General features: G+C 43.3%; 1 protein-coding gene across 1 annotated transcript in view; it reads left to right on the top strand.

Annotated features, from left to right (window-relative positions):
* Positions 1-21961, top strand: part of CPED1 (cadherin like and PC-esterase domain containing 1) — a 408757-nt gene that overhangs the window by 161633 nt on the left and 225163 nt on the right. Inside the window, exon 6 of the mRNA XM_040343743.1 lies at positions 9658-9808. Coding sequence (XP_040199677.1) covers positions 9658-9808 — 151 coding nt within the window. The remainder of the gene's footprint in view (positions 1-9657; positions 9809-21961) is intronic.

Genomic DNA, 21961 nt, shown 5'->3' with positions numbered 1-21961 from the left:
TGTTTTTTTTTAACATGATGGTACAAATATATACTCTATTAAAAAAAGTTATATAACAATTAAAAAAAATGTACACTGAGAATCTCATTTTTTTGTTCCTCTGTCCAGATTTATTCAATAGCAACAGTGACATTATAATTAATTTCATGGTTGAAATATGGCTAGTGCCCACAGATTTTTTGAAGATGTTGAAAAAGATAGATGCATCAAATGCTGGTACAATGGTCATTTAAATGGAATTGCTGATGACATAATAAATTAAAACTTTGTTGCTTTCTACCATTGGATTCTTTAACCACTTCCATACCAGGTACTTACGCACCTTCCCGCCCAAGCCAATTTTCAGCTTTCAGCACTGTCGCACTTTGAATGACAATTGCGCGGTCATGCTACACTGTACCCAAACAAAATTGGCGTCCTTTTTTCCCCACAAATAGAGCTTTCTTTTGGTGGTATTTGATCACCTCTGCGATTTTTTTTTTTGCGCAACAACTAAAAAAAGGCTGAAAATTTGGAAAAAAAATTACGTTTTTATTTTTTTCTGTTAATTTTTTTGTAAATACGTTTTCTCTTTCAATTACGGGCACTGATATGGCGGCACTAATGGGCACCGATGAGATGGCACTGATGGACATCGATGAGGTAGTACTGACGGGCACAGATGAGGTGGCACTGATTGGCGGCGCTGGTATGCGACACTGATGGGCACTCATAGGCGGCACTGATGGGCACACATAGGCGGCACTGATGGGCACACATAGGCGGCACTGATGGGCACACATAGGCGGCACTGATGGGCACACATAGGCGGCACTGATGGGCACACATAGGCGGCACTGATGGGCACTCATGGGCGGCACTGGGCACTCATAGGCGGCACAGATGGGCACTCGTGGGCGGCACTGATGGATACATATGGGTGGCACAGATGGGCACTGATAGGTGGGCACTGGGCATGGATGGGCACTGTGGGGTGGCACTGATGGACACTGGGGTGGCGCTGATGGACACTGGGGTGGCAGCACTGATTTTTGCCAGGTTGCCAGTCAGTGCCCATTTGTGGGCACTGACTGGCATCTTTTTTATTTTTTTTAATGCTTTTTTTTAAATTTATTTTTTAGACTTTTTTTTTTTTTTTTTTGCGGGCTTTTTTTTTTTTTTGCCCACCCTGGTGCTCCAGGGTGGGCATCCCTGGTGGTCCAGTGTGGCGATCCAAGGGGGGGCTGCGCTGATAAACAATCAGCGCGAACCCCCCCTGTCAGGAGAGCCGCCGATCGGCTCTCCTCTACTCGCGTATGTCAGACGCGAGTGAGGAAGAGCCATCAACGGCTCTTCCTGTTTACATCGTGATCAGCCGTGGTTGGACACGGCTGATCACGTGGTAAAGAGTCTCCGCCGGAGGCTCTTTACCGAGATCGGAGATGCAGGGTGTCAGACTGACACCCCGCATCACCGATCGCCGCGATGCGCGCCCCCACGGGCGCGCGCGGCATGAAATCCTGCAGGACGTTCTAGAACGTCCTGTCAGGATTTCATAACCACTTCGGCCATAGGCCGGGCGGGAAGTGGTTAACCACTTGCTTACTGGGCACATATACCCCCCTCCTGCCCAGGTGAAATTTCAGCTTTCGGCACTGCATCGCTTTAACTAACAATTGCGCGGTCGTGCGACGTGGCTCCCAAACAAAATTGACGTCCTTTTTTCCCCACAAATAGAGCTTTCTTTTGGTGGTATTTGATCGCCTGTGCGGTTTTTATTTTTTGCGCTGTAAACAAAAAAGAGCGACAATTTTGAAAAAAATACAATATTTTTTACTTGTTGCTATAATAAATATCCCAATTTAAAAAAACAAAAACAATTTATTTTTCTCAGTTTAGGCCGATACGTATTCTGCTACATATTTTTGGTAAAAAAAAAAAAAATCGCAATAAGCGACTGGTTTGCGCAAAAGTTATAGCGCCTACAAAATAAGGGACAGAATTATTATTTTTTATTATTTTTTTTTTACTAGAAATGGCGGCGATCTGCGATTTTTATTGGGACTGCGATGTTATGGCGGACACATCGGACACTTTTGACACATTTTTGGCGCCATTCACATTTATACTGCGATCAGTGCTATAAATATTGCACTAATTACAGTATAACTGTGACTGGCATTGAAGGGGTTAACACTAGGGGGTGAGGAAGGGGTTAAATGTGTGTCCTATATAGTGTTCTAACTGTAGGTAGAGGGGGGTGACTGGGGGGGGGTGACCGATCTATGTCCCTATGTACAAGGGACACAGATCGGTCTCCTCTCCAGAGACAGCACCGCTGTCTCTGTGTAAAACGGCAATGAGAGATGATCTCATATGTTTACATACGAGATCATCTCTCATTGGCCGCACAGATTGCATCGCAAACGGCCACTCTGATTGGCCGTTCGCGGCGATCTGTGATTGGCTGTGTCCAAGGGACACGGCCAGCACAGCAGTTCCCCGCTGTGCGCTCTGGAGCGCGCAAAGGGGCGGACGTCAATTGACGTCCACTTGGATTTTGTGATCCGCGCTGTAGCCGTCATTTGACTATAGCGCGGATCCCAAGAGGTTAAAAAAACAGTAAAGGATGATTTGAACGTAAATCCAAATTACAATTTTTTTCTCTGTCTATAGTCCTTCATTAAGGCCTCATGTACACTGCTGCTGGTAAACGGATGTTTAGGCCCCTTTAACACTGGGGCAGGATGTGCGGGGGCGGAAAAAGGGTTAATACCGCCGGCAATGCGCCTCTGCAGAGGTATTACCACGGTGTCTCATTCTTTTCAATGGGAAGGAGCAGTATACACTGCTCCTCTCAACGCTCCAAAGATGCTGCTTGCACTGGCTTTCACGTTGAGAATGCAGTGCAGGAGTTCTTCAGGCGCTATTTAGGCGATATTTTTTAGCACTAAACCGCCTGAAAAACTCCTTAGTGTGAAAGGGGCATTAGGAGCAGTTGGGCTTTTTTTTTAAGCTGCACCTGAACTCTCTTCTATGTTATCTTATCAATACATGTACACAGGGTCGTGTATTGTCGTTTCTACGCAGTTAAGTTTAAAACCATTTTTTTGAAAGAAAAAAAAATTGTTCAGGAAGGATGTTCAGAGGCATTTGAAACACCAAACGCCTGTAACAGCTTGTAAATGCGTGTAAACGCCTTAACTCACATTTAGCCGCCTATCGTTTATAGACGTTTTTAATGGAAATACATTTCTGACCATTTAAAATGTAAAAACACTTCTAAATGCAAACAAGGCTAAACGCGGCATGTAAACATGGCACACCGGCCTTTTTCAACCACTTGCTGACCGCCGCTCAATCATATACGTTGACAGAATGGCACGGCTGGGTAAATGGGCGTATATATACGTCCCCTGTAATTTGCCACCGTGTGGTCGCCCGCACGCACCGCAAGCTTCATGACCGCAGGACCCGCTGGCTGGCTGTCTTTTGATCCCAACCTCACCCCTGAGGAAGCCTTAAAAGGCTAAATATATTGGGCAGTACCATCTTGGTTGTGATCCCTCTCCATAATCTGCTATCTGTATACATACGGGATTCCCAGCGACCCGGAAAATGCATGTTCAATTCTATGTGTTTTTAACAAATCACTTGGTTTTGTAATGTATCATGTATTTATGATATACTTTTAATAAATTATTAAAAAATATTTGCTATCCTGTTTCATATATAGCACCGCTACAGTCCCACTGTTGTCCACTCCTTTTCATGTTTTTGAATAGTCTAAGTATAATTTGTAATATACACGTGACAATTATATTTGCTTATTAGCTAATTACATACATGTAGCCTTTCAATGCTACACAGTTTTTGTTCTTTACTGCTCTTTATTACAATGCAAATGATATCCTATGTCAATGCTTGCTAAGCGGGATGCTGAAATTGCTGACCCATGAAAAGCTCCCTCTAGAGAATAATCTACAAATATTTAGCATCAAAACAAAAAGGAAAGGTAGGAAGCAAACATGTTAAAAGCTCACAATTCCACGATTATTATCAGTACCAGACCTATTATAAGTACCACATTTGCAATAAATTGTAAGCACCATTATGTGTTTGATTTTCCAATTCTTATAACTACTTGTATTGTCACCTTTTCATAACATTAGCTTGCTGCTTGGAAAGAGACTTTTCTACAGCGTACTTGTAAACAGTGAACTGGTAAATGGGTCATTGAATCTCTTACTGTTCACCTGAGGCAAGCGCCAGTTATAAATAAATCAAACAATTTAAAGGGTAAGTTTACTTTTTCATGAAAAATGTGAAGATAAACAAACTCCACATATCCTGGCCATCCCTCTGTACTCTTCTGCACATAGCGACCGTGATGCCCTATGCTGTCATTGTAGCGGGCCTTAAATTGTACACCACAATACATAATCATGGTGATTTTCCATCATATTGCTCGCAATGGCAAGTGCTCATTGACCAGTGCAGCCACGTGACCACACTGACCAATTAGAAGTGCATCTAAGCCTTCTTCTGCATCATCACACTGACCAATGAGCGCTTGCCGTTGCAAGAATTATGAAGGATACTTGGGGATGTATGGTATATTGCAATGTACACTGTACTACACTGACAGCACAGGGCACCGAATCCGTTATGTGCATCATGATCCAGGGAGGTGGCCAAGATATTTGGAGCTAGATCTGAAAAGGTGACCTTACCCTTTGACAAAATACAAACATATAAAATAGATCATGGGTTTCTTTTTGGGTTTATCTGTCCCACTCCAGGAATACCAGGACTCAGGGCTCAAGTCCTGCGGGAATGCGTGGGAACGGAGTTCCTGCACTTTTTTCACAGCAGGAACTCAGTTCCCTTTGCAGGACTAGAGCAGCCGAGAGCAGCCGAACCAATCCTTCACTAAGCGGCGATACCCAGCTCGAGTCACTGTCAGGGGAAGGCGAACCTTAGTAATCCTTTATGTTACTGGCCGCTTCCTGTATGTGGATTCATCGGGTAGTGTGCGGGTATTCCGTCACTTCCTTGATGCCGCAATGTCTCCTGGGAGCTTTTGTCATTGTTCCCAGGAGACATTGCCGAGGTCTTCCGCGACTTATCACGGGATTTCGAAAGAACTTGCAATGTCTCCTGGGAACAATGACAAAAGCTCCCAGGAGACATTGCGGCATCGAGGAAGTGACGGAATACTCGCACACTACCCGATAAATCCATATACAGGAAGCGGCCAGTAGCATAAAGGATTACTAAGGTATAGTGGATCGAAAAAAAAACAAACATGCCGTTTAGTAATTATGCATATAAGCGTATCATTTTTTTTTGTTGGGGGAGTGGACCTTGGGTGGGAGTTCCCACACTTTTTTCCCCAGGACTTGACCCCTGCCAGGACTTAATGTGGAATTAAACCCTCCTTTCCCTATGCAATCAAAAGATGTCACTATTTTATCCTCCATTTAAATCTGCATTCACCAATCACCATGGGGCTACAAATGTGATAAGCTATGACACCAACCATGTGAGGGCTTAAATGTATGGTTGAGAGCTGACATAAGTATGTGGCAACTATGACAGTTAAAGGAGATGTAAAGGCAGAAGATTGGTTATCCTAATTACATCTATGCATTAATATAAAAAAACATCAGTGTGTAGCAGCCTCCCCAGTACCCCCTAATACTTTCCTGAGCCACATCTCTCTCTAGCAATGTCCACGAGTCCATCAGCCATCTGGGACTCTTCTGATTGGCTGAGATACAGCAGTGGCACCATTGGCCCCTGCGGCTGAACGTCAAAATTAGTTAGCCAATCAGGAAAGAGAGGGGGCTGGGTCAAAAAGCAGCTCTGTGTCTAAATGGACACACAGAGCTGCAGCTCAGTTCGGGTGCCCCTATAGCAAGCTGCTTGCTGTGGGGGGGGGGGGGGGCACGCGACAGGAGGGAGGGGCCAGGAGCATCGGCAAGGAACCTGAGAAGAGGAGGATCTGGGTTGTCCTGTGCAAAACTACTGCACAGAGGAGGGAAGAATAACATGTTTGTTATTAAAAAAAAAACAAAAAACTTTATAATAACTTTAAAAGAGAATTGTGGGTTTACAAACATACATACATACTCACCTAGTTGGCTGCACCAATGGTCCAATGCTGCCCCCCACTGGCCCTATACTTAGAATTGAGTGATAAAAGCCTGCTGATCGCTCAGTTTTCAAACTTCAGTGAGCAGAGAGCCGGTGAATTGTCAGTCACCAGTCCTTTGCTCTGCCCTTCCAGCGCTCACTGGAATGCCGAGCTGTGGATGGGCAAGAACACCTGGCTCAGGCTCTTTGCAGTGCGATGAGAGGCTGAGCCAGTTGAAGAGCCTGGATCACCTATTGGCTGAGAGCTGGCTTTAGCCCGCTGTTGGCTGAATCTGGGACAAAAGAGTGCAGAACTAAGTCCACTCCTGTGTTCCACATGAGAAGTATGGCCAAAAAAGCTGCTCATTTAAAATCCAATGCCTTGGTTGTAATGTACACTGCACATGCTCTAGTAGGAAAAAGTGCAAATTAAATAGCTACAGAAAATATGGACAAAGCAGAGATTCATTTTAAGGGGTCTTGTCCTTCCCTTTTGCTCTTGTATTGACCTACACATGCACAATTGGTGTGTCCGAACATGCATAATAATGGATGGTAATGGCCATCTTTAGGGCCATGTTAATGGTTTGGGCCATGTCAATGAAACTTTCTACCTCATCGTGACAGCGAGTGATGCCATAGGAAAAAGTGATGTTGTCATCAGTGACAGAATCACTAGGGTGACATAAGCCTCATGGTGGTAACAATCATATGTTGTCATCAACCACAAACAAAAGACCCTTTATCAATTTAGAGAGCTGTAAGTGGACTTAGAATTTTGACGATCACCGATTGATCAAATATCTACACGTGTATTATATGCAACCAATCTTAATATAGATTGATGAAAGGATCTTTTTATTTGATTGTTTAGATCAGTGGTCTCCAAACTGCGGCCTGGGGGCCAGATGCGGCCCTTTGCTTGCATTTATTCGGCCCTTGGGGCACTATTTCAACAACTGATATTAACTATGAGGCATAAATCCCCACTGGCACCAATGGGAGTCACAATTCCTCCCAGTTACACCAGTGATGGGGCACAATTCCTTCCAATGACACCAACAATGAGGCCCAATGACCTCAATGATGGGTGAAATTCCTCCCAATGACATCATCGATGGGGCACAATGCCTCCCACTGACACCAAAGATGGGGCGCAATTACTTCCACTGAAACAAACTATGGGGTTTTATTCAGGGGCCCGCAGGCAATAGGAGATTATGGGGCCCCCGGGCAATAGGAGATTATGGAGCCCTCAGGCAATAGGAGATTATGGGGCCACATAGTATACACACACACACACACTTAAGCCCCATACACACTATCAGTTTTCCTGAAGGTTTTTCTCTTCAGGTTTACCAAAACCATGTAGTGAAAGGGCCTGCCTGATTGCATACAAATTGAAACTCTTGAGGTTTGACCTCATATTAGATGGTTTTGGTAAACCTGAAGAGAAAAACCTGCAGGAAAACTGATAGTGTGTATGGGGCTATACAGTATGCATACACAGTATACACACACAGCATACATACACACAGAATATACATAAACACACACTGAAAAGATACTGGAGAGGCGGGGCAGCTATAATCTTGTGATTTTTAGACCAAAAGGATGTCGGTAAGGGACATTTCAGGGACAGATGTAAAAAAAAAACACAGATTTTTACATACTGTCCCAGTTTTACTGAGGCTGGCAACCCTGATGGGGCCCTCGGGAAGTGCCCGAGTGCCTGAATGGTCAGTCCGCCCCTGGTATTATTTTTTTTCCCACTGACATTGCGATCTTTTCTACCCCCCATGTCCATAGTCCGGCCCCCTAAAGTCTTCAGGACAGTAAACTGGCAAATTTGTTTAGAAGGTTTGGAGACCCCTGGTTTAGATTTATGACCAATGGATCCTATATGCAATCACAATATACTGTATGGAACACATTTGGGTGTGTTGTGGGGATTGATCTAGAACGGGCAATTGAAAACAATCACAAATCACCATACATATGTCCTTCATAAGGTTGAGAAATAGCAATAAAAAAATCTAATATTTAGCAAAAAGTTGCAAAAATTCCCTTAATATTGATTGTTTTCTCAATACCTAAAGCATCTGTACTTTGGTAGAATCGAGGGAAAGAATCAATACTGCTCCCAGCAGTACACATTGTCTGCCAAGGTGTACATGTTTTTTTAAAAATGTATCCTGCAGTTTCCAGCAAGGTGTTATTGGTGTAATAATGCAGCATGGATTTGATATGGAAATTATTATTATTATCGAAGAAAAGGGAGGAAGAAAAATTGCCTGTGGCACTCAATCTACTTCAAATTGTCATATACTCCCAAGTCAACATAAGCCTCAAGCAACCTGTACAAGTGTTACTTTGTAAGTCTCAAAACGAATGTATCAAAACTGGTAAAAACATTTGGTTTAAAATACATAAACTCTACAAAGTAACCAATTGATAAGGAGTAAATAAAATGATTCCTGGAGGTTAGACTAAAACTAGACATCAATTGCTACAAGGATTGGAGCAAGGCTGTTTCCTCAATACATTCTGGGAACATAGGGCCAGATCCACAAACGAGATACGTCGGCGTATCTACTGATACGCCATCGTATCTCTGTTTCTAACTATGCGACTGATTTTTAGAATCAGTTACGCATAGCTAGCCCTAAGATCCGACAGGTGTAATTGAATTACACTGTCGCATCTAAAGGATGCAATTCTAGGCTGGCCGCTAGGTGGCAAGGCCATTGCGGCCGGCGTAGAATATGCAAATGAAGACTTACGGCGATCCCCGAACGTCCCGAACGGCCCGTCGATCTAAATCTACGTAGTTTCCGTCGGGTTACGCCGCATAAAACTAGGGCTGAGCCCTAGTTCTCTTAAGCCATGTTAAGTATGGCCGTCGTTCCCGGGTCGAAATTTAAACATCAACGTCGTTTGGGTAAGATGTCCGTGAATTAGCGCTGGACGCCATTTACGTTAACGTCTAAGCAAATGACGTCGGTGCAACGTCAGTTAGCGCAATGCACGTCGGGTAATTTACCCAACAGAGCATGCGCAGTACGTCCGGCGTGGGAGTGCGCCTAATTTAAATGGGACTCGCCCTATTTGATTGGGCCCGCCTTGTGCCGGACGGATTTAAGTTACACCGCTGCAAATTTCCAGGTAAGTGCTTTGTGGATCGGGCACTAACTTGGAAAAATTGCGGCGGTGTAACTTAAATCGGGAAAGTTAAGTTGCACCCGCTCGTTGTGGATCTGGCTCATGGAAGCTACAAAGACAAGAAGGGAGCAGAGAGGGGTGCCAAGCAACTGTATAGTGTAACTAGTTAATTTTATTGAGTAATTACAGAAAAACATATAGTTGTACACTCACAAGCATGGATGGATAGTCAAATGAACTAACTACAATATATGGTTTCTTGGTGCCCTTCCCTCGTCCCCTTTTGTAAGTTATTATCAATGTTTTAAAATATATTTATATAAAATAGTGATATGTGCTGATTTTTTTTTATTTTTTTTACATATTTATTTATTACAGAAATGTATCATCTCACCATCACAAACCATCACCAGCCTCTCCGCTTGTCAGGGTATTTGTACTAATCACATCATATTCACCACTGCGTGCATTTATTCATTCCACTGCAATGGTCCAGGACCAACCCAACAAGCCATTTACAACAATGAAGGTATATCTTCTTTTAATAGATGATGATGGGTACAACTCTGCCTGTGATTCTGTGTTGTGTTCTGTATGCAATCTTTAGTGCCACTTGTGGAACCACTGCTTATAAAATGCACATTTCTTTTGGAAAAAACGAGGCTGCAGTGCGGTATTTTCCCAGTAGGTGGCGGTGAGATCTTTTAGCAATACTCTACTTACACAGAGAATTTTTTATTAAATGGGACTACTGTAGTGTATTTTTAAATGTATTTAAATGGTGCCCAGTTTTTTTTTGGCTGTGGTAGGGTCATATTTTGTCATTCTCAATGACAGCCAAAATCCAGAATTTTTCCCAACAACTGATGTTATGTGATATGATTTTATACAAGTCCAAATCGCCAGCTTTGAGTAGGGCTGAGTTTGATCTTTAGATCATTATAAAAAGTGATACGTTCCTTTAAAGAAGTTAAGCCCCAAAAATGAACCTCCGTTAATCTATATGGCCCATTTGCACTTCTCCGTTCCTGTGCGTTCTATTTACACATAATTGTTAACGTGCCTTGTGTCGCATGTTAACGTGCATTGCATTGAGGCATCCCAATCATTTTGAGAAGGAGTACAAGAACAGAACAAAAAATGGACATGCAGCATTTTTCCCACTGCAGCGCACCCTAACACATGTTAGTACATTACAGTGGATTGCGGTGCTTTGAAACTCATATGTTGGGGCTGCTTTGTAGTAATGCATTGGGGTGGCCTTCAAAATAATTGATAGCACAACATGCTAATCTATGTACTGTACATATTTAAAAAAAGTAAAAGAGTGAGGATTAGAAAAATGCAGAGTTTTATTATTGCATGAAGGTCTGCCATGACCCTACATTCACACCTATGCATTTTCAGTGTGTTTTGCTGTTTGCAGAAACGCATTACAGTCCATTTGAAAGGGTTTTCTATTGTACACGTTCAAATATATGCGCTTTGCAGCTGGTGCATTTTTGGAAAGGGTTGGGGGCTTTTTTCCCATGTTTTGTGTGTGTAATAGACTTCAATGGAGTCACATCAGAAACGCAAGTGTTGCATTTGTGATGTGATTTTTAATGCGTTTTGCATTTTGTGTGTTTTTTTTCCTTTAAAAAACACTGTTTAGAGCTGCTGACCAAACAAAAATTATGAAAAAATGGCATAGCCCCACCCCCCCAATCAATACCAAGTTCCTTTGGGTCTGGTGGCTTTGGAGGTGACCCCCCCACACCAATTTTTTTACATCACATCCTGTCATAAGGGGCAGGTTCTCTGGGTGATTGCTTACTCGCTACACTACTTTTTTGAAGAGGCATCCCTACAATGACTGGCCAGGGTTGTGGGGAAGAGGTCCTTGTCTCCATAAACATAGGAACAAGGTGCTTTGGGGTGGTGGTGGTGGGGGGGGGGGGGGCTTGCATGTCTCTTTCCTTTCCTGACCTGCCAGACAGCATGCTTGGTTAAGTGTTTGTTTGTTTGTTTGTTTTTTTTTTTTTAAATTGGCATGGTGAGGTCCCCTCCAAATCCATAATTTCTTTATCAGTTTAGGGCAATATATTTTTTACATATTTTTTTACATATTTTTGGTAAAAAAAAAAATCGCAATAAGCGTATATTGGTTTACGCAAATGTTATAGCATCTAAAAATAGGGGATAGATTTATGGGATTATTATTTTTTTTTTTTTACTAGTAATGGGGCTCATCAGCGATTTTTAGTGGGACTGCGACATTGCAGCAGACAGATCGGAAACCTTTGACACTTTTTTGGGACCAGTGACATTTATACAGCGGTCAGTGCTATAAATGACACTGGCAGGGAAGGGGTTAATACTAGAGGGCGATCAATGGGCTAGGGAGGTGTTTCTAACTGAGGGGGGGGGGGTGGACTGACTGGTACAGAGATATTGCTGTTCCTGATCACTAGGAACAGATGATCACACTGTACTCCCCTGACAGAACAGGAATCTGTTTGTTCACATTGATAGATCCCTGTTCTGCCTCTCTATGGAGCGATCGCGGCTGGCCGGTATACATCGGCCACGCTCATTGGCCCCGGCGCCCACTATATCTCTTAATGAACAGCAATTCGCGCAATAGATCTGACCTGCCACCATAAATTGTCGCAGTTGGTCAGCAAGTGGTTAAGTACATGTTGGCCGCTCCTTAGAAGGCAGCTATATACAATGGGTTTACAGTGTGTTTATCCACTCGTCGCCCACCATATAGCAAAATGACATCGGCAAAGTGGTTGTGTTATCCTGACCGGACGTCATATGACATGGTAGGGATAACAATCCGCTGCGCGCCCCCGAGTTCGCGCATCACAGCAATCTTTGTTGCAGCTTGTCAGTCTGACACACCGCAACTCCAATCTAGGTAAAGAGTCTTTTTAACAGAGACTCTTTACCACATGATCAGCCGTGTCCAATCACGGCTGATCACGATGTAAACAGGAAGAGCCGTTGATCGGCTTCTCCTCACTCATGTCTGACAGACGCGAGTAGAAGAGACCCGATCGGCGGCTTTCCTCACAGGGGGGGTCTCTGCTAATTGTTTATCAGTGCAGCCCCGCCTCGGGATACCCGTCTAGGACCACCAGGATGCCGCCCGGACCACCGGGGATGGCCACCACTTTGGACCACAAGGTATGCCACCCTAGACTACCAGGGAAATGCCAATCAGTGCCCAGTCAGCTGCCAATCAGTGCCAATGAAAAATGCCTATCAGTGCCAGCCATTAGTGCCCATCAATACCCATTAGTGCTGCCTTGCAGTGCCGTTGATCAGTGCCACCCATACGTACCCATCAGTGCAGCCTTTCAGTGCCCATCGTCAGTGCCACCCCATCAGTGCAGCCTTATCAGTGCCCATCAGTGCAGCTTATCAGTGGCCATCAGTGTAAGATAAAACTTAATTATTTAAACAATTTTAAAACAAAACAAAGAAAAACATATTTTTTTCAAAAATTTTGTTTTCTTTTAGCAAAAAATAAAAACCGCAGAGGTGATCAAATACCACCAAAAGAAAGCTCTATTTGTGGGAGCAAAATTATAAAAATTTTGTTTGGGTATAGGGTAGCATGACCTTGCAATTGTCATTTAAAAAGTGACAGCACTGAAAGCAGAAAATTGGGCTGGACAGGAAGGTGCGAAAGTGCCCTGTATTGAAGTGGTTAAAGAAAAAAAAAGCTAAATTAATAAAAACTGCATGCAAAATAGCATCAAAAATTTGCATTGCAAAGCGCACCGCAAAACATGCTTGAAAAACGCATCAAGCACAGCCTGCATAGACGTGAACCTAAACTTAAAGCAGACCTAAACCCCAAAATACTTACCTATGCTTCAGTGGTTCTTTGTGCCACGCCGACATCGGCATCTTCTACATGGCTTCTTCTGCCAGGCTGTGGCCATCTTTATTGGCTGGCATGCAATGACATGCATTAATGGCAGTCCATCCCCCTGATCTACATAAGGGTGCCCGGAAGGGGGTGGGCTTTGAAGCCATAGGCTCCAATAGGCTTCAAAAAAGGGTGGGCTTGGGGCGCACCCAAAGCCCACCCAGTTGCGTGTCAAAAGCGATAAAGGTTTACAGAGTTTCCCTGAATGGCTTATTAGTCTTTTACCGTGGTTCACATTTGTTTTCTGACTGTCATGTGATGTGCTTATAGAACACTGCATAACATTATAAAATGATAAAATGGTCATTTGTGTTAGACCCAACAAACACGGGTTCCTATCTACTGATCTTGAGTAATGTTTTCCTGGGGAAAAATAAAATGTTTGACCACAAGGTGTCCCCATCAGATTAGTAAATTAAATACCGTAACAATAACCTGTTGAGGGTAAGTAAAAGTCCTTGGGTAAATTATAATTTGATACATTTATCAGGGTACAAAAACGATAAAAAGTTAATCTACGCTACCACACTATACATGAGACAAGATAATTCTGACTAGATGACAGACAACATTCTCTATAAAGAAGCTGATGACTGAGTATTAGGTTTCTAAATGTGTTCCAATTTTCTTATTAGATCTTTGAGGTGCTGTCAGCACTATGACAGCTTCTGCATTTCACCACTAGACATACAAAGCGTGTATTTATCTTCTTTTCCCTCACCGTCCTTTTTATTTTATTTTTCTTTCTTTTTTCACCTCTCCTGTTAATTTTTCCTTTAATTGTGTAAGTACAAACAGAATCATAGAAAAGTAGCAATCATCTCTCAAAACAGAGAATCTGACATCAAGCATTCATTCTATGGAAGTTTGGCAGGCACACCAAACTAGACTGGGTGTTATAAAAGCAATGCAGTCATATTAGATCATTAAAGGCAATTAATTTTTATTTTTTTAGTTTTGGATAGAGTGGAGAGGGTTTAGAACACTTGTCATTTGGTATTGTTCTCTATGTCACCCTCTCGATTTGTCCTATTTACTGTTATCACCAAGAGTGAAAGGGAAAGAAAATACCACATTTTGGGTTTTCACCAAAAACAGGAAAAGTGGGGAAATCTTCCAATGGGGACCCTGGTTCTGATGACAACCAGAGATTCTCTCATTTTGGATGGATTTCTTCTGACGTCCTGTTTTGTCTATGGGACAGAAAGGGAAATCTCCCCAATGGGCAAACATGGTAAAAAAAGGAAAATGACAGGGGTTACAACTAGGGTTGTCCCGATACTAGTATCGGGATCGGGACCGATACTGAGCATTTGCGCGAGTACTTGCGCAAATGCTCCCAATGCCTGACCCGATACTTTTTTTTTTCCTGAGAGCTGGTGGAGAGGGGGTGGAGTGCGGGTGGAGTGCGGGTGGAGAGGGGGCGGAGAGGGGGCGGAGAGCAGAGCAGAGCAGTCCTCGTATGGAGGAGAGGAGAGCTGCTGCCGCTGCCGCCTAGTCCCCTAAGACAAAGCCAAGTCCCCCCCCCGCCACTGCCGACATCTAGTTAATTTGCGCTTGGGGAACACAACAGCTTTCATTTGAATAGCTGTGTGTTCCCCACCGTGCCTCATGTATAAACACTCCCCCTTGCCCAAAAACTTTGATAGACAGATCACCTGTCCCAGTATTGGACGGGTGATCTGTCTATCAAAGTGCCCGGGCAAGGGGGAGTGTCTATACATGACGAGGCGCGGCGGGGAACACACAGCTATTCAAATGAAAGCTGTTATGTTCCCCCAGCACTGATCAACTAGATGTCGGCAGTGGCGAGGGGGGGGTGGACTTGGCTTTCTCTTAGGGGACACAAGGCTGCATTAGGGACATGGCTGCATCTAGGGACATGGCTGCATCTAGGGACATGGCTGCATCTAGGGACATGGCTGCATCAGGGACATGGCTGCATCTAGGGACATGGCTGCATCAGGGACATGGCTGCATCAGGGACAAGGCTGCATTAGGGACATGGCTGCATCTAGGGACAAGGCTGCATTTAGGGACAAGGCTGCATTTAGGGACAAGGCTGCATTTGGGGACACATGGCTGCATTTAAAAAAAAGTATTGGTAATCGGTATCGGTGAGTACATGAAAAAAAGTATCGGTACTTGTACTCGGTCCTAAAAAAGTGGTATCGGGACAACCCTAGCTACAACACCTCCTAATGCCACGTACACACGGACGGATTTTCCGATGGAAAAAGTCAGACGGAATTTTTTCATTGGATATTCAGACCGTGTGTGTATGCTTCATCTGACTTTTTCCGTCAGAAATTCTGACGGACTTAGAAAGAGAACATGTTCTCCTTTTTTCAGACGGAAAACATTTATTTCTATCGGAAATTCCGTTCGTCTGTATGGAACTCCGACGGAGAAAAAAACACGCATGCTTGGAAACAATTCAACACATGCTCGGAAGCATTGAACTTCATTTTTCTAAGCTCGTCGTAATGTTGTACGTCACCACGTTTTTGACGGTCGGAATTTAATGGGTCCGTGTGTATGCTAGACAGCTTGAGTGGAATTCCGTCAGAAAAACCCGTCGGAGTTTATTCTGACGGGGCATTACGCTAGCCAAAATGAAAAAAAAAAAAAGTTTTGCCCTAAAGAGGAGTCCCAAAAAATAAAAATAAATAGCTGCTGACTTTTACTATAGGAGAGCTTGCCTGTCCAAGCATCCAGCGGTGTCCTCACCCAGGGTGATTGTTGAATCGCCTTGCGGCTTCACAGCTGGTCTCCTGCTGCACACGCGAATCACGCTGCACTTTCTCAATGGGCTGGCCATGGGGGAGAAGGAGGAGGGGGCCCAACTTCCGGCTCACTTTGCCGTGGTGAACTGAACCGGACGTGGGAGCAGGTACCTGTGAAAACCAGACACACACTCCCCCTCCCCCAAAACGTGCCAAATGTGGCAGCGGAGGAGGGGGGTCGAGGCAGAAAAGTGGAACTTCCTCTTTGGAGTGAAGCTCAGCTTTAGTCTATCTTTTTCCTGTAAATAGAGATTATTACCAGTATTTTAATAGTAATTGGATATTTATTCCACATTTCATCCAGTAAGGCATGCACTGCAAAGTCTCATTTACAGGCCCACAAAGCTGAACACACACTAGAACCAGTCTGATTCAACGCTAAATGATCTACCAATATGTTTTCCTGTTAGACGGCCCTGAGCAGCTGAAAGAACCCATGCACACAAGAAGAGAACATTTAACACCAAGTAGAAAGGGTCTTACTGGGATATGAGCCCAGAATTTCAGTGCTGCCAGGCAGCAACACTAAGCACTGTAGCATCATGCTTAGTCTAGTTCATACATGTAGGTTGATTTGTTTTAATCAGCTTATCCTAGTCTTAAGGCCAGGGCTATACATTGCTGGAGGTAAACTGCACATTATGCAGCCACAGCTGTTACAATAGCAATAGCACTAGGCCTGTTAATTGTTTAATTATAACTCTACTGAAGTCCCCTAGGAAAAGGCCACTTAAGCGTAATTGCTTATTTACCTTTTGTAGAATGACACCTTTAAACAGAATCTGTAAGTACAGAAAATTGGGAGCAGCCATTGCTGACTTGCTACTAAGGACTCAATCATACTTGTGCAGAAAGTGTAATTTTCCTGCACTAAGGGCTGGTTCACGCCATGAATCTCTCAGGAACGTGCTATACGTTGTGAAAAAGGTACGAGACATGTACTGCAGAGAGTGGCATCCAATAATGTATATGAACGCAGAAAAAAAAAGGGAAAAAATAGAAAATGTACTTTTAAGGTTACCACTATAATCCCAATAGGAAAGAAGATGACCTCACATTATGATAAAATAACAAAATGTATTAGATCACATGAGAACTTATGATAAAAAAAGAGTACATAGACATACCCCAGTTTTAAGTACACAATGGAGTTTATTTACTAAAGCTGGAAAGCGCAAAATCAGGCTCACTTCTGCATAGAAACCAATGAGCTTCTAACCCCAGCTTGTTCAATGAAGCTTTGGTAATAAAACCTGGAAGCTCATTGGTTTCTATGCAGAAGTGAGCCTGATTTTGCTCTTTACAGCCTTAGTAAATAAACCCCATTGTGTACTCAAAAGTGGGGTATGCATGTACACTATCCCATGAGTATATGGGGAGGCTGAACATGTAAAACCGCATACATTAGATGGCCCATAGACTGGTATCACTGTAGCCAAGAAGATCCCTTCTGACTGGAGCCCAAACTACCAGAATCACAGTATCAGCGCCGATGGATCGCTACGTGTTTCTCCAATAGTTTCTTCAGGGTATCCTATTGGTACATGGTTAAGAGAATATCCAGGAAACACAAGGCACCCAGTCCATGCAACAGTGCACTGTGAAAAGGGAAAAAGGGGGGGGTAGAAGAATGGGGAAGGGAAGGATAAAGGAGACAAAACGGAGCAAAGAACCGGCTCCAAAAATAGTGAAAAACAGCATATTGAGGGACCTTATCCATAGATGAGAGCTTGGAGGATTGTCCTAATCAAAATCATAAGAGGCAGGTGTATATTGTTATCACTGTTGGATGGGATCCAAAAAAAATCAGCAAAGATCATGACCTTGTACAGTTTGTCCATGTGGATTCCCTCTAAGGGGGATTTGGGAAACAGACTGTGGGACCTTAAAGGTAGGAGTTATCCAAAACGCCGGCTCTGCTCTGTGTCATACGTCCAAAAGCGTGCAAGACATACTGCTATACATTCCTGTGTGATTCACATGAGACCTGTGTGTAGTGTGATTTCAGCCCATTCATTTGATTGGGTTGAAATCACACTGTACTACACCAAAGGTAGTCCATGCATTACTTTATAAAATGCACATCCACCGGATCGCATGGTATAGTAGTACAACTAATTATACACTGCATTTGTGACCTGCATTTGGAGTGTCAATAAGTGGACATTGACACCCACTGCAGATCGCGTTCTGGTGTGAACTGGCCCTTAAAACCCCAGTCTATTCAAAGGCACACAGAAAACATGCGCCCTGTTCACCTTAGAAATCAGGCAGCAAAAGCCAAAGATTGCTGTGTCGAAATCTGCAGCATGTCTGCATTTCACTCCAGGTCTCCATATGTGCCTGCATTTCACTCCAGGTCTCCATATGTGCCTGCATTTCACTCCAGGTCTCCATATGTGCCTGCATTTCACTCCAGGTCTCCATATGTGCCTGCATTTCACTCCAGGTCTCCATATGTGCCTGCATTTCACTCCAGGTCTCCATATGTGCCTGCATTTCACTCCAGGTCTTCATATGTGCCTGCATTTCACTCCAGGTCTTCATATGTGCCTGCATTTCACTCCAGGTCTTCATATGTGTCTGCATTTCACTCCAGGTCTCCATATGTGCCTGCATTTCCATGCAAGCACAGAAATAAAAACACAGAGTACAGAAATAAAATGTCAATGTCAAAAGGTAAACAGTGCATTATAAATAAGCTAAGGTAATGCTCCTGTGTGGATAATGTTCCTATGATTGCACTAAAAAGAAAACGAAACACATTTGTCGCTCCATTATGCCATATTTTTTTTTACAGAAAGAGAAAGAACAGGCAGTGGATATAATAGCAAAATGAACATTTAAATTGACAGTCCACAATGAAAAAAAAAAAAAAAAACACAAATGCAAACAAAAAAATAAACGATATTGTCCAAGATATTCCCCCTCCAAGAAAAAGATAAAGCAAATTGTGCTGATGCTGAAATGCCAAAGACTAGTAAAGCCAGAGTCAGGCCCCGTACACACGTCCGAGGAACTCGACGTGCCAAACACATCCTTGAGTTCCTCGTCAAGTTCAGTGTTGAAGTCGCCGAGGATCTTGGCGGGCCGACTTTCCTCATTGAACAACGAGGAAATAGAGAACATGTTCTCTATTTGGCCCGACGAGTTCCTCGTCGGCTTCCTCGCTGAAAAGTGTACACACGACCGAGTTTCTCGACAGAATCCAGCTCCGACCGAGTTTCTGGCTGAATTCTGCCGAGAAACTCGGTCGTGTGTACGGGGCCTCAGTATGACGGACCTAAAGCAATCATGCATCTTCTGAAAAGAAATCACCAATGGTATCACCTGTATTTGAATATACATTGAATCAGCCCTTTTGGAAAGTTACATTTTCTACAATAAGACCCCACTGCACCTTACATGCTTCTACTATGTTAGGAAATCAAATTCTAATTTTAAACATACATTGTATTTTTAATTTGTTAGATTTACAACGTAGACTGATTATTTATATGCTGGGGAAGTATTCTAAAATGTTTCCTTTAATTTGATGCCAGAATAAAGTAAAATTAGTCTCCTAACAATTTTAACTGGTCAACCAATTAATTAAGCATTCAGCTCTGTGCCTAGAAGCACAAGAGTTATCACTGATCCAAAACAAATGTTAGGAATGTTTACGCTCTTAGATCATTCATTGGAAGATCAGAGCGGTGTAAGATGAGAACTGGTGGGAAGGATACTCTGACATACCTATACCTGATTTAATGTATACGTTTCTAATGGTCAGTCCGCCCCTGCACAGCGCTTTACAATGTAGAGGGGGGACAGCACAATTACAGAACAGTTCAATACAGAAGGGACAGGAGGGCCCTGCTTGTAAAGCTTACATTCTAAAAGGAGGGGGGTGGTGGTACAAAAGGTAATAGATGCAGGGAACGATTTTATGGTATGGTATGGTGGCTCCGGGACAGTTCCTAGGTGTGTGTGGAATAGGCTTCTCTGAATAAATGAATTTTCAGGGATCTCCTAAAGGTGGATAGGTTAGGAGCTGATCAGACATACCCTTTTGGACCGGGGCAGGGAGTTCCAGAGGCTCTGGAGAAGTGCTGAAGGCGAGCATGGGAGGAAGTAACATTAGAGCTGGAGAGCAGGAGTCCTGGGAGGAATGGAGAGGACGATTTGGGCGTTTTTTACGTCGTAAAAAATGGTCGTGTGTAGGCTTTAACAACGTGAAAAAAACGCGCATGCTCAGAAGCAATTTATGAGACGGGATCGCTCGTTCTGGTAAACCTAGCTTTCGTAATGGAGATAGCACATTCGTCACGCTGTAACAGACTGAAAAGCACAAAGACTGAAAAGCGCGAATCGTCTCTCACCAAACTTTTACTAACACGAAATCAGCAAAAGCAGCCCCAAGGGTGGCGCCATCCGAATGGAACTTCCCCTTTATAGTGCCGTCGTACGCGTTGTACGTCACAGCGCTTTGCTCAAGCATTTTTTTTTCACGATCGTGTGTATGCAAGGCAGGCTTAACAAGAATCGGGTTGAAAAAAAAACGTTGGTTTTTCTAGACCATTAAAAATGGTCGTGTGTACGCAGCATAAGAGTATGAGTATGAAGTAATGGGCATTGATTTTAGCAGTCTCTGTGAAGCCCACCCCCATGTTTTTTCTCTGTAAATGGAGGTTGCTGCATCGTATCTCTCTCTCTCTCCTTAGTATGTCTCTCTCCTTGCAAAGTAAAACTATAAAAAAAGTGTGTAAAAAATAAATACATAAATAAATAATAATAAAAAAAATAATCATAAAAAATACAAAAAATGCCTAGATCAAGGTTTGATCTAGGCCAGTTCTAGGGTTAGTGTTTGGGTCAAAGTCAGAGTTAAAGGTCAAGGTCAGGGGCAAAGGTGAGGAACAGTATTTTTTGGACAGGTTTTTATAAATGAATTAATATCAGTGTCAGTGTGTTGTAGGTAGGATTTAAAAAAAAGCAAAATGTGCACTATTGTTTTTGGGCTGTACTACAGGTACAAACAACAACTAACATACGCATATGTGGTATTACTGTGATTGCCAGGAGTCGGAGAATTTATTTTCGGTTGTTTGGTTGAAGGTTATGTTTGTAGCACGAAATATACAGCTAAATGTAAAAAATCAGGAGATATCCATTTACCACCTAATGTAAGCCCAATTTGCCCTGAAAAAAATGCGGTATAATCTATCTGGATGCACAAAGTAGTTGTGATGATATGTACAGTTTTACTAACACATGTCAAAGTTGCAAAATTGTGCTTAGGCATTAAGATTTGTTTTACCCTTAGGCGCAAAGGGATAAATCCCTGTAAAGGAATCATTGAGTCTCTGCAGGCAGATTGGTGGGAGTAGCTAACAGAGTGCTGTACATAGCTTCCTAAAAGCATCACAGCACCCTGCCTCAGTACTCCTCTCAATCTTTGTCCCTGATTCAAGAAAACGGACTACCTCTTGAGAGAAGCAATGCAAGTTTTAAAATACTTTGATGCACCTGTGTGTGACTCTGGAAGAATGAGCATCCCCCATTTACCTGCAACCTTCCCAAGCTAATACCCAGATGTGACGCTGAGCCTCCACGATTGAAAGAGCTGAAATCCAATGAATGAAAGGGGCGGGCCAGAGACAGTCAGGCTAATAGGAAAGCGCTTCAAAGAAGAACAAAGCAGGGCGCCAGTTGAGTATAAGAGATAAAACAGCTAAACTTTATTCAATATCCACTTACAGTATATGAAGGAAACCTGTATACTGCTTCAGAGGTCAGTGTGATATGTAAGTAAGGACCCACTCGTGGAAGACAATCGGCGGCGTCTCTCACTTCACCAACAACAGGAGACCATGACCGGTTGCTATGACTGACAAATAGGTGGCTGCAACGTGTTTCAGAGGCCCGTCTCCTTTGTCGAGCTGGCCTCCCCAGAGGTGGAGAAGAGTATATAAGCTGTCAGACCGGCCAG

Source organism: Rana temporaria, chromosome 3 (genome assembly GCF_905171775.1).
Source record: "Rana temporaria chromosome 3, aRanTem1.1, whole genome shotgun sequence".
NCBI lineage: Eukaryota > Metazoa > Chordata > Amphibia > Anura > Ranidae > Rana > Rana temporaria.
This window is presented reverse-complemented; position numbering and strand designations above follow the sequence as displayed.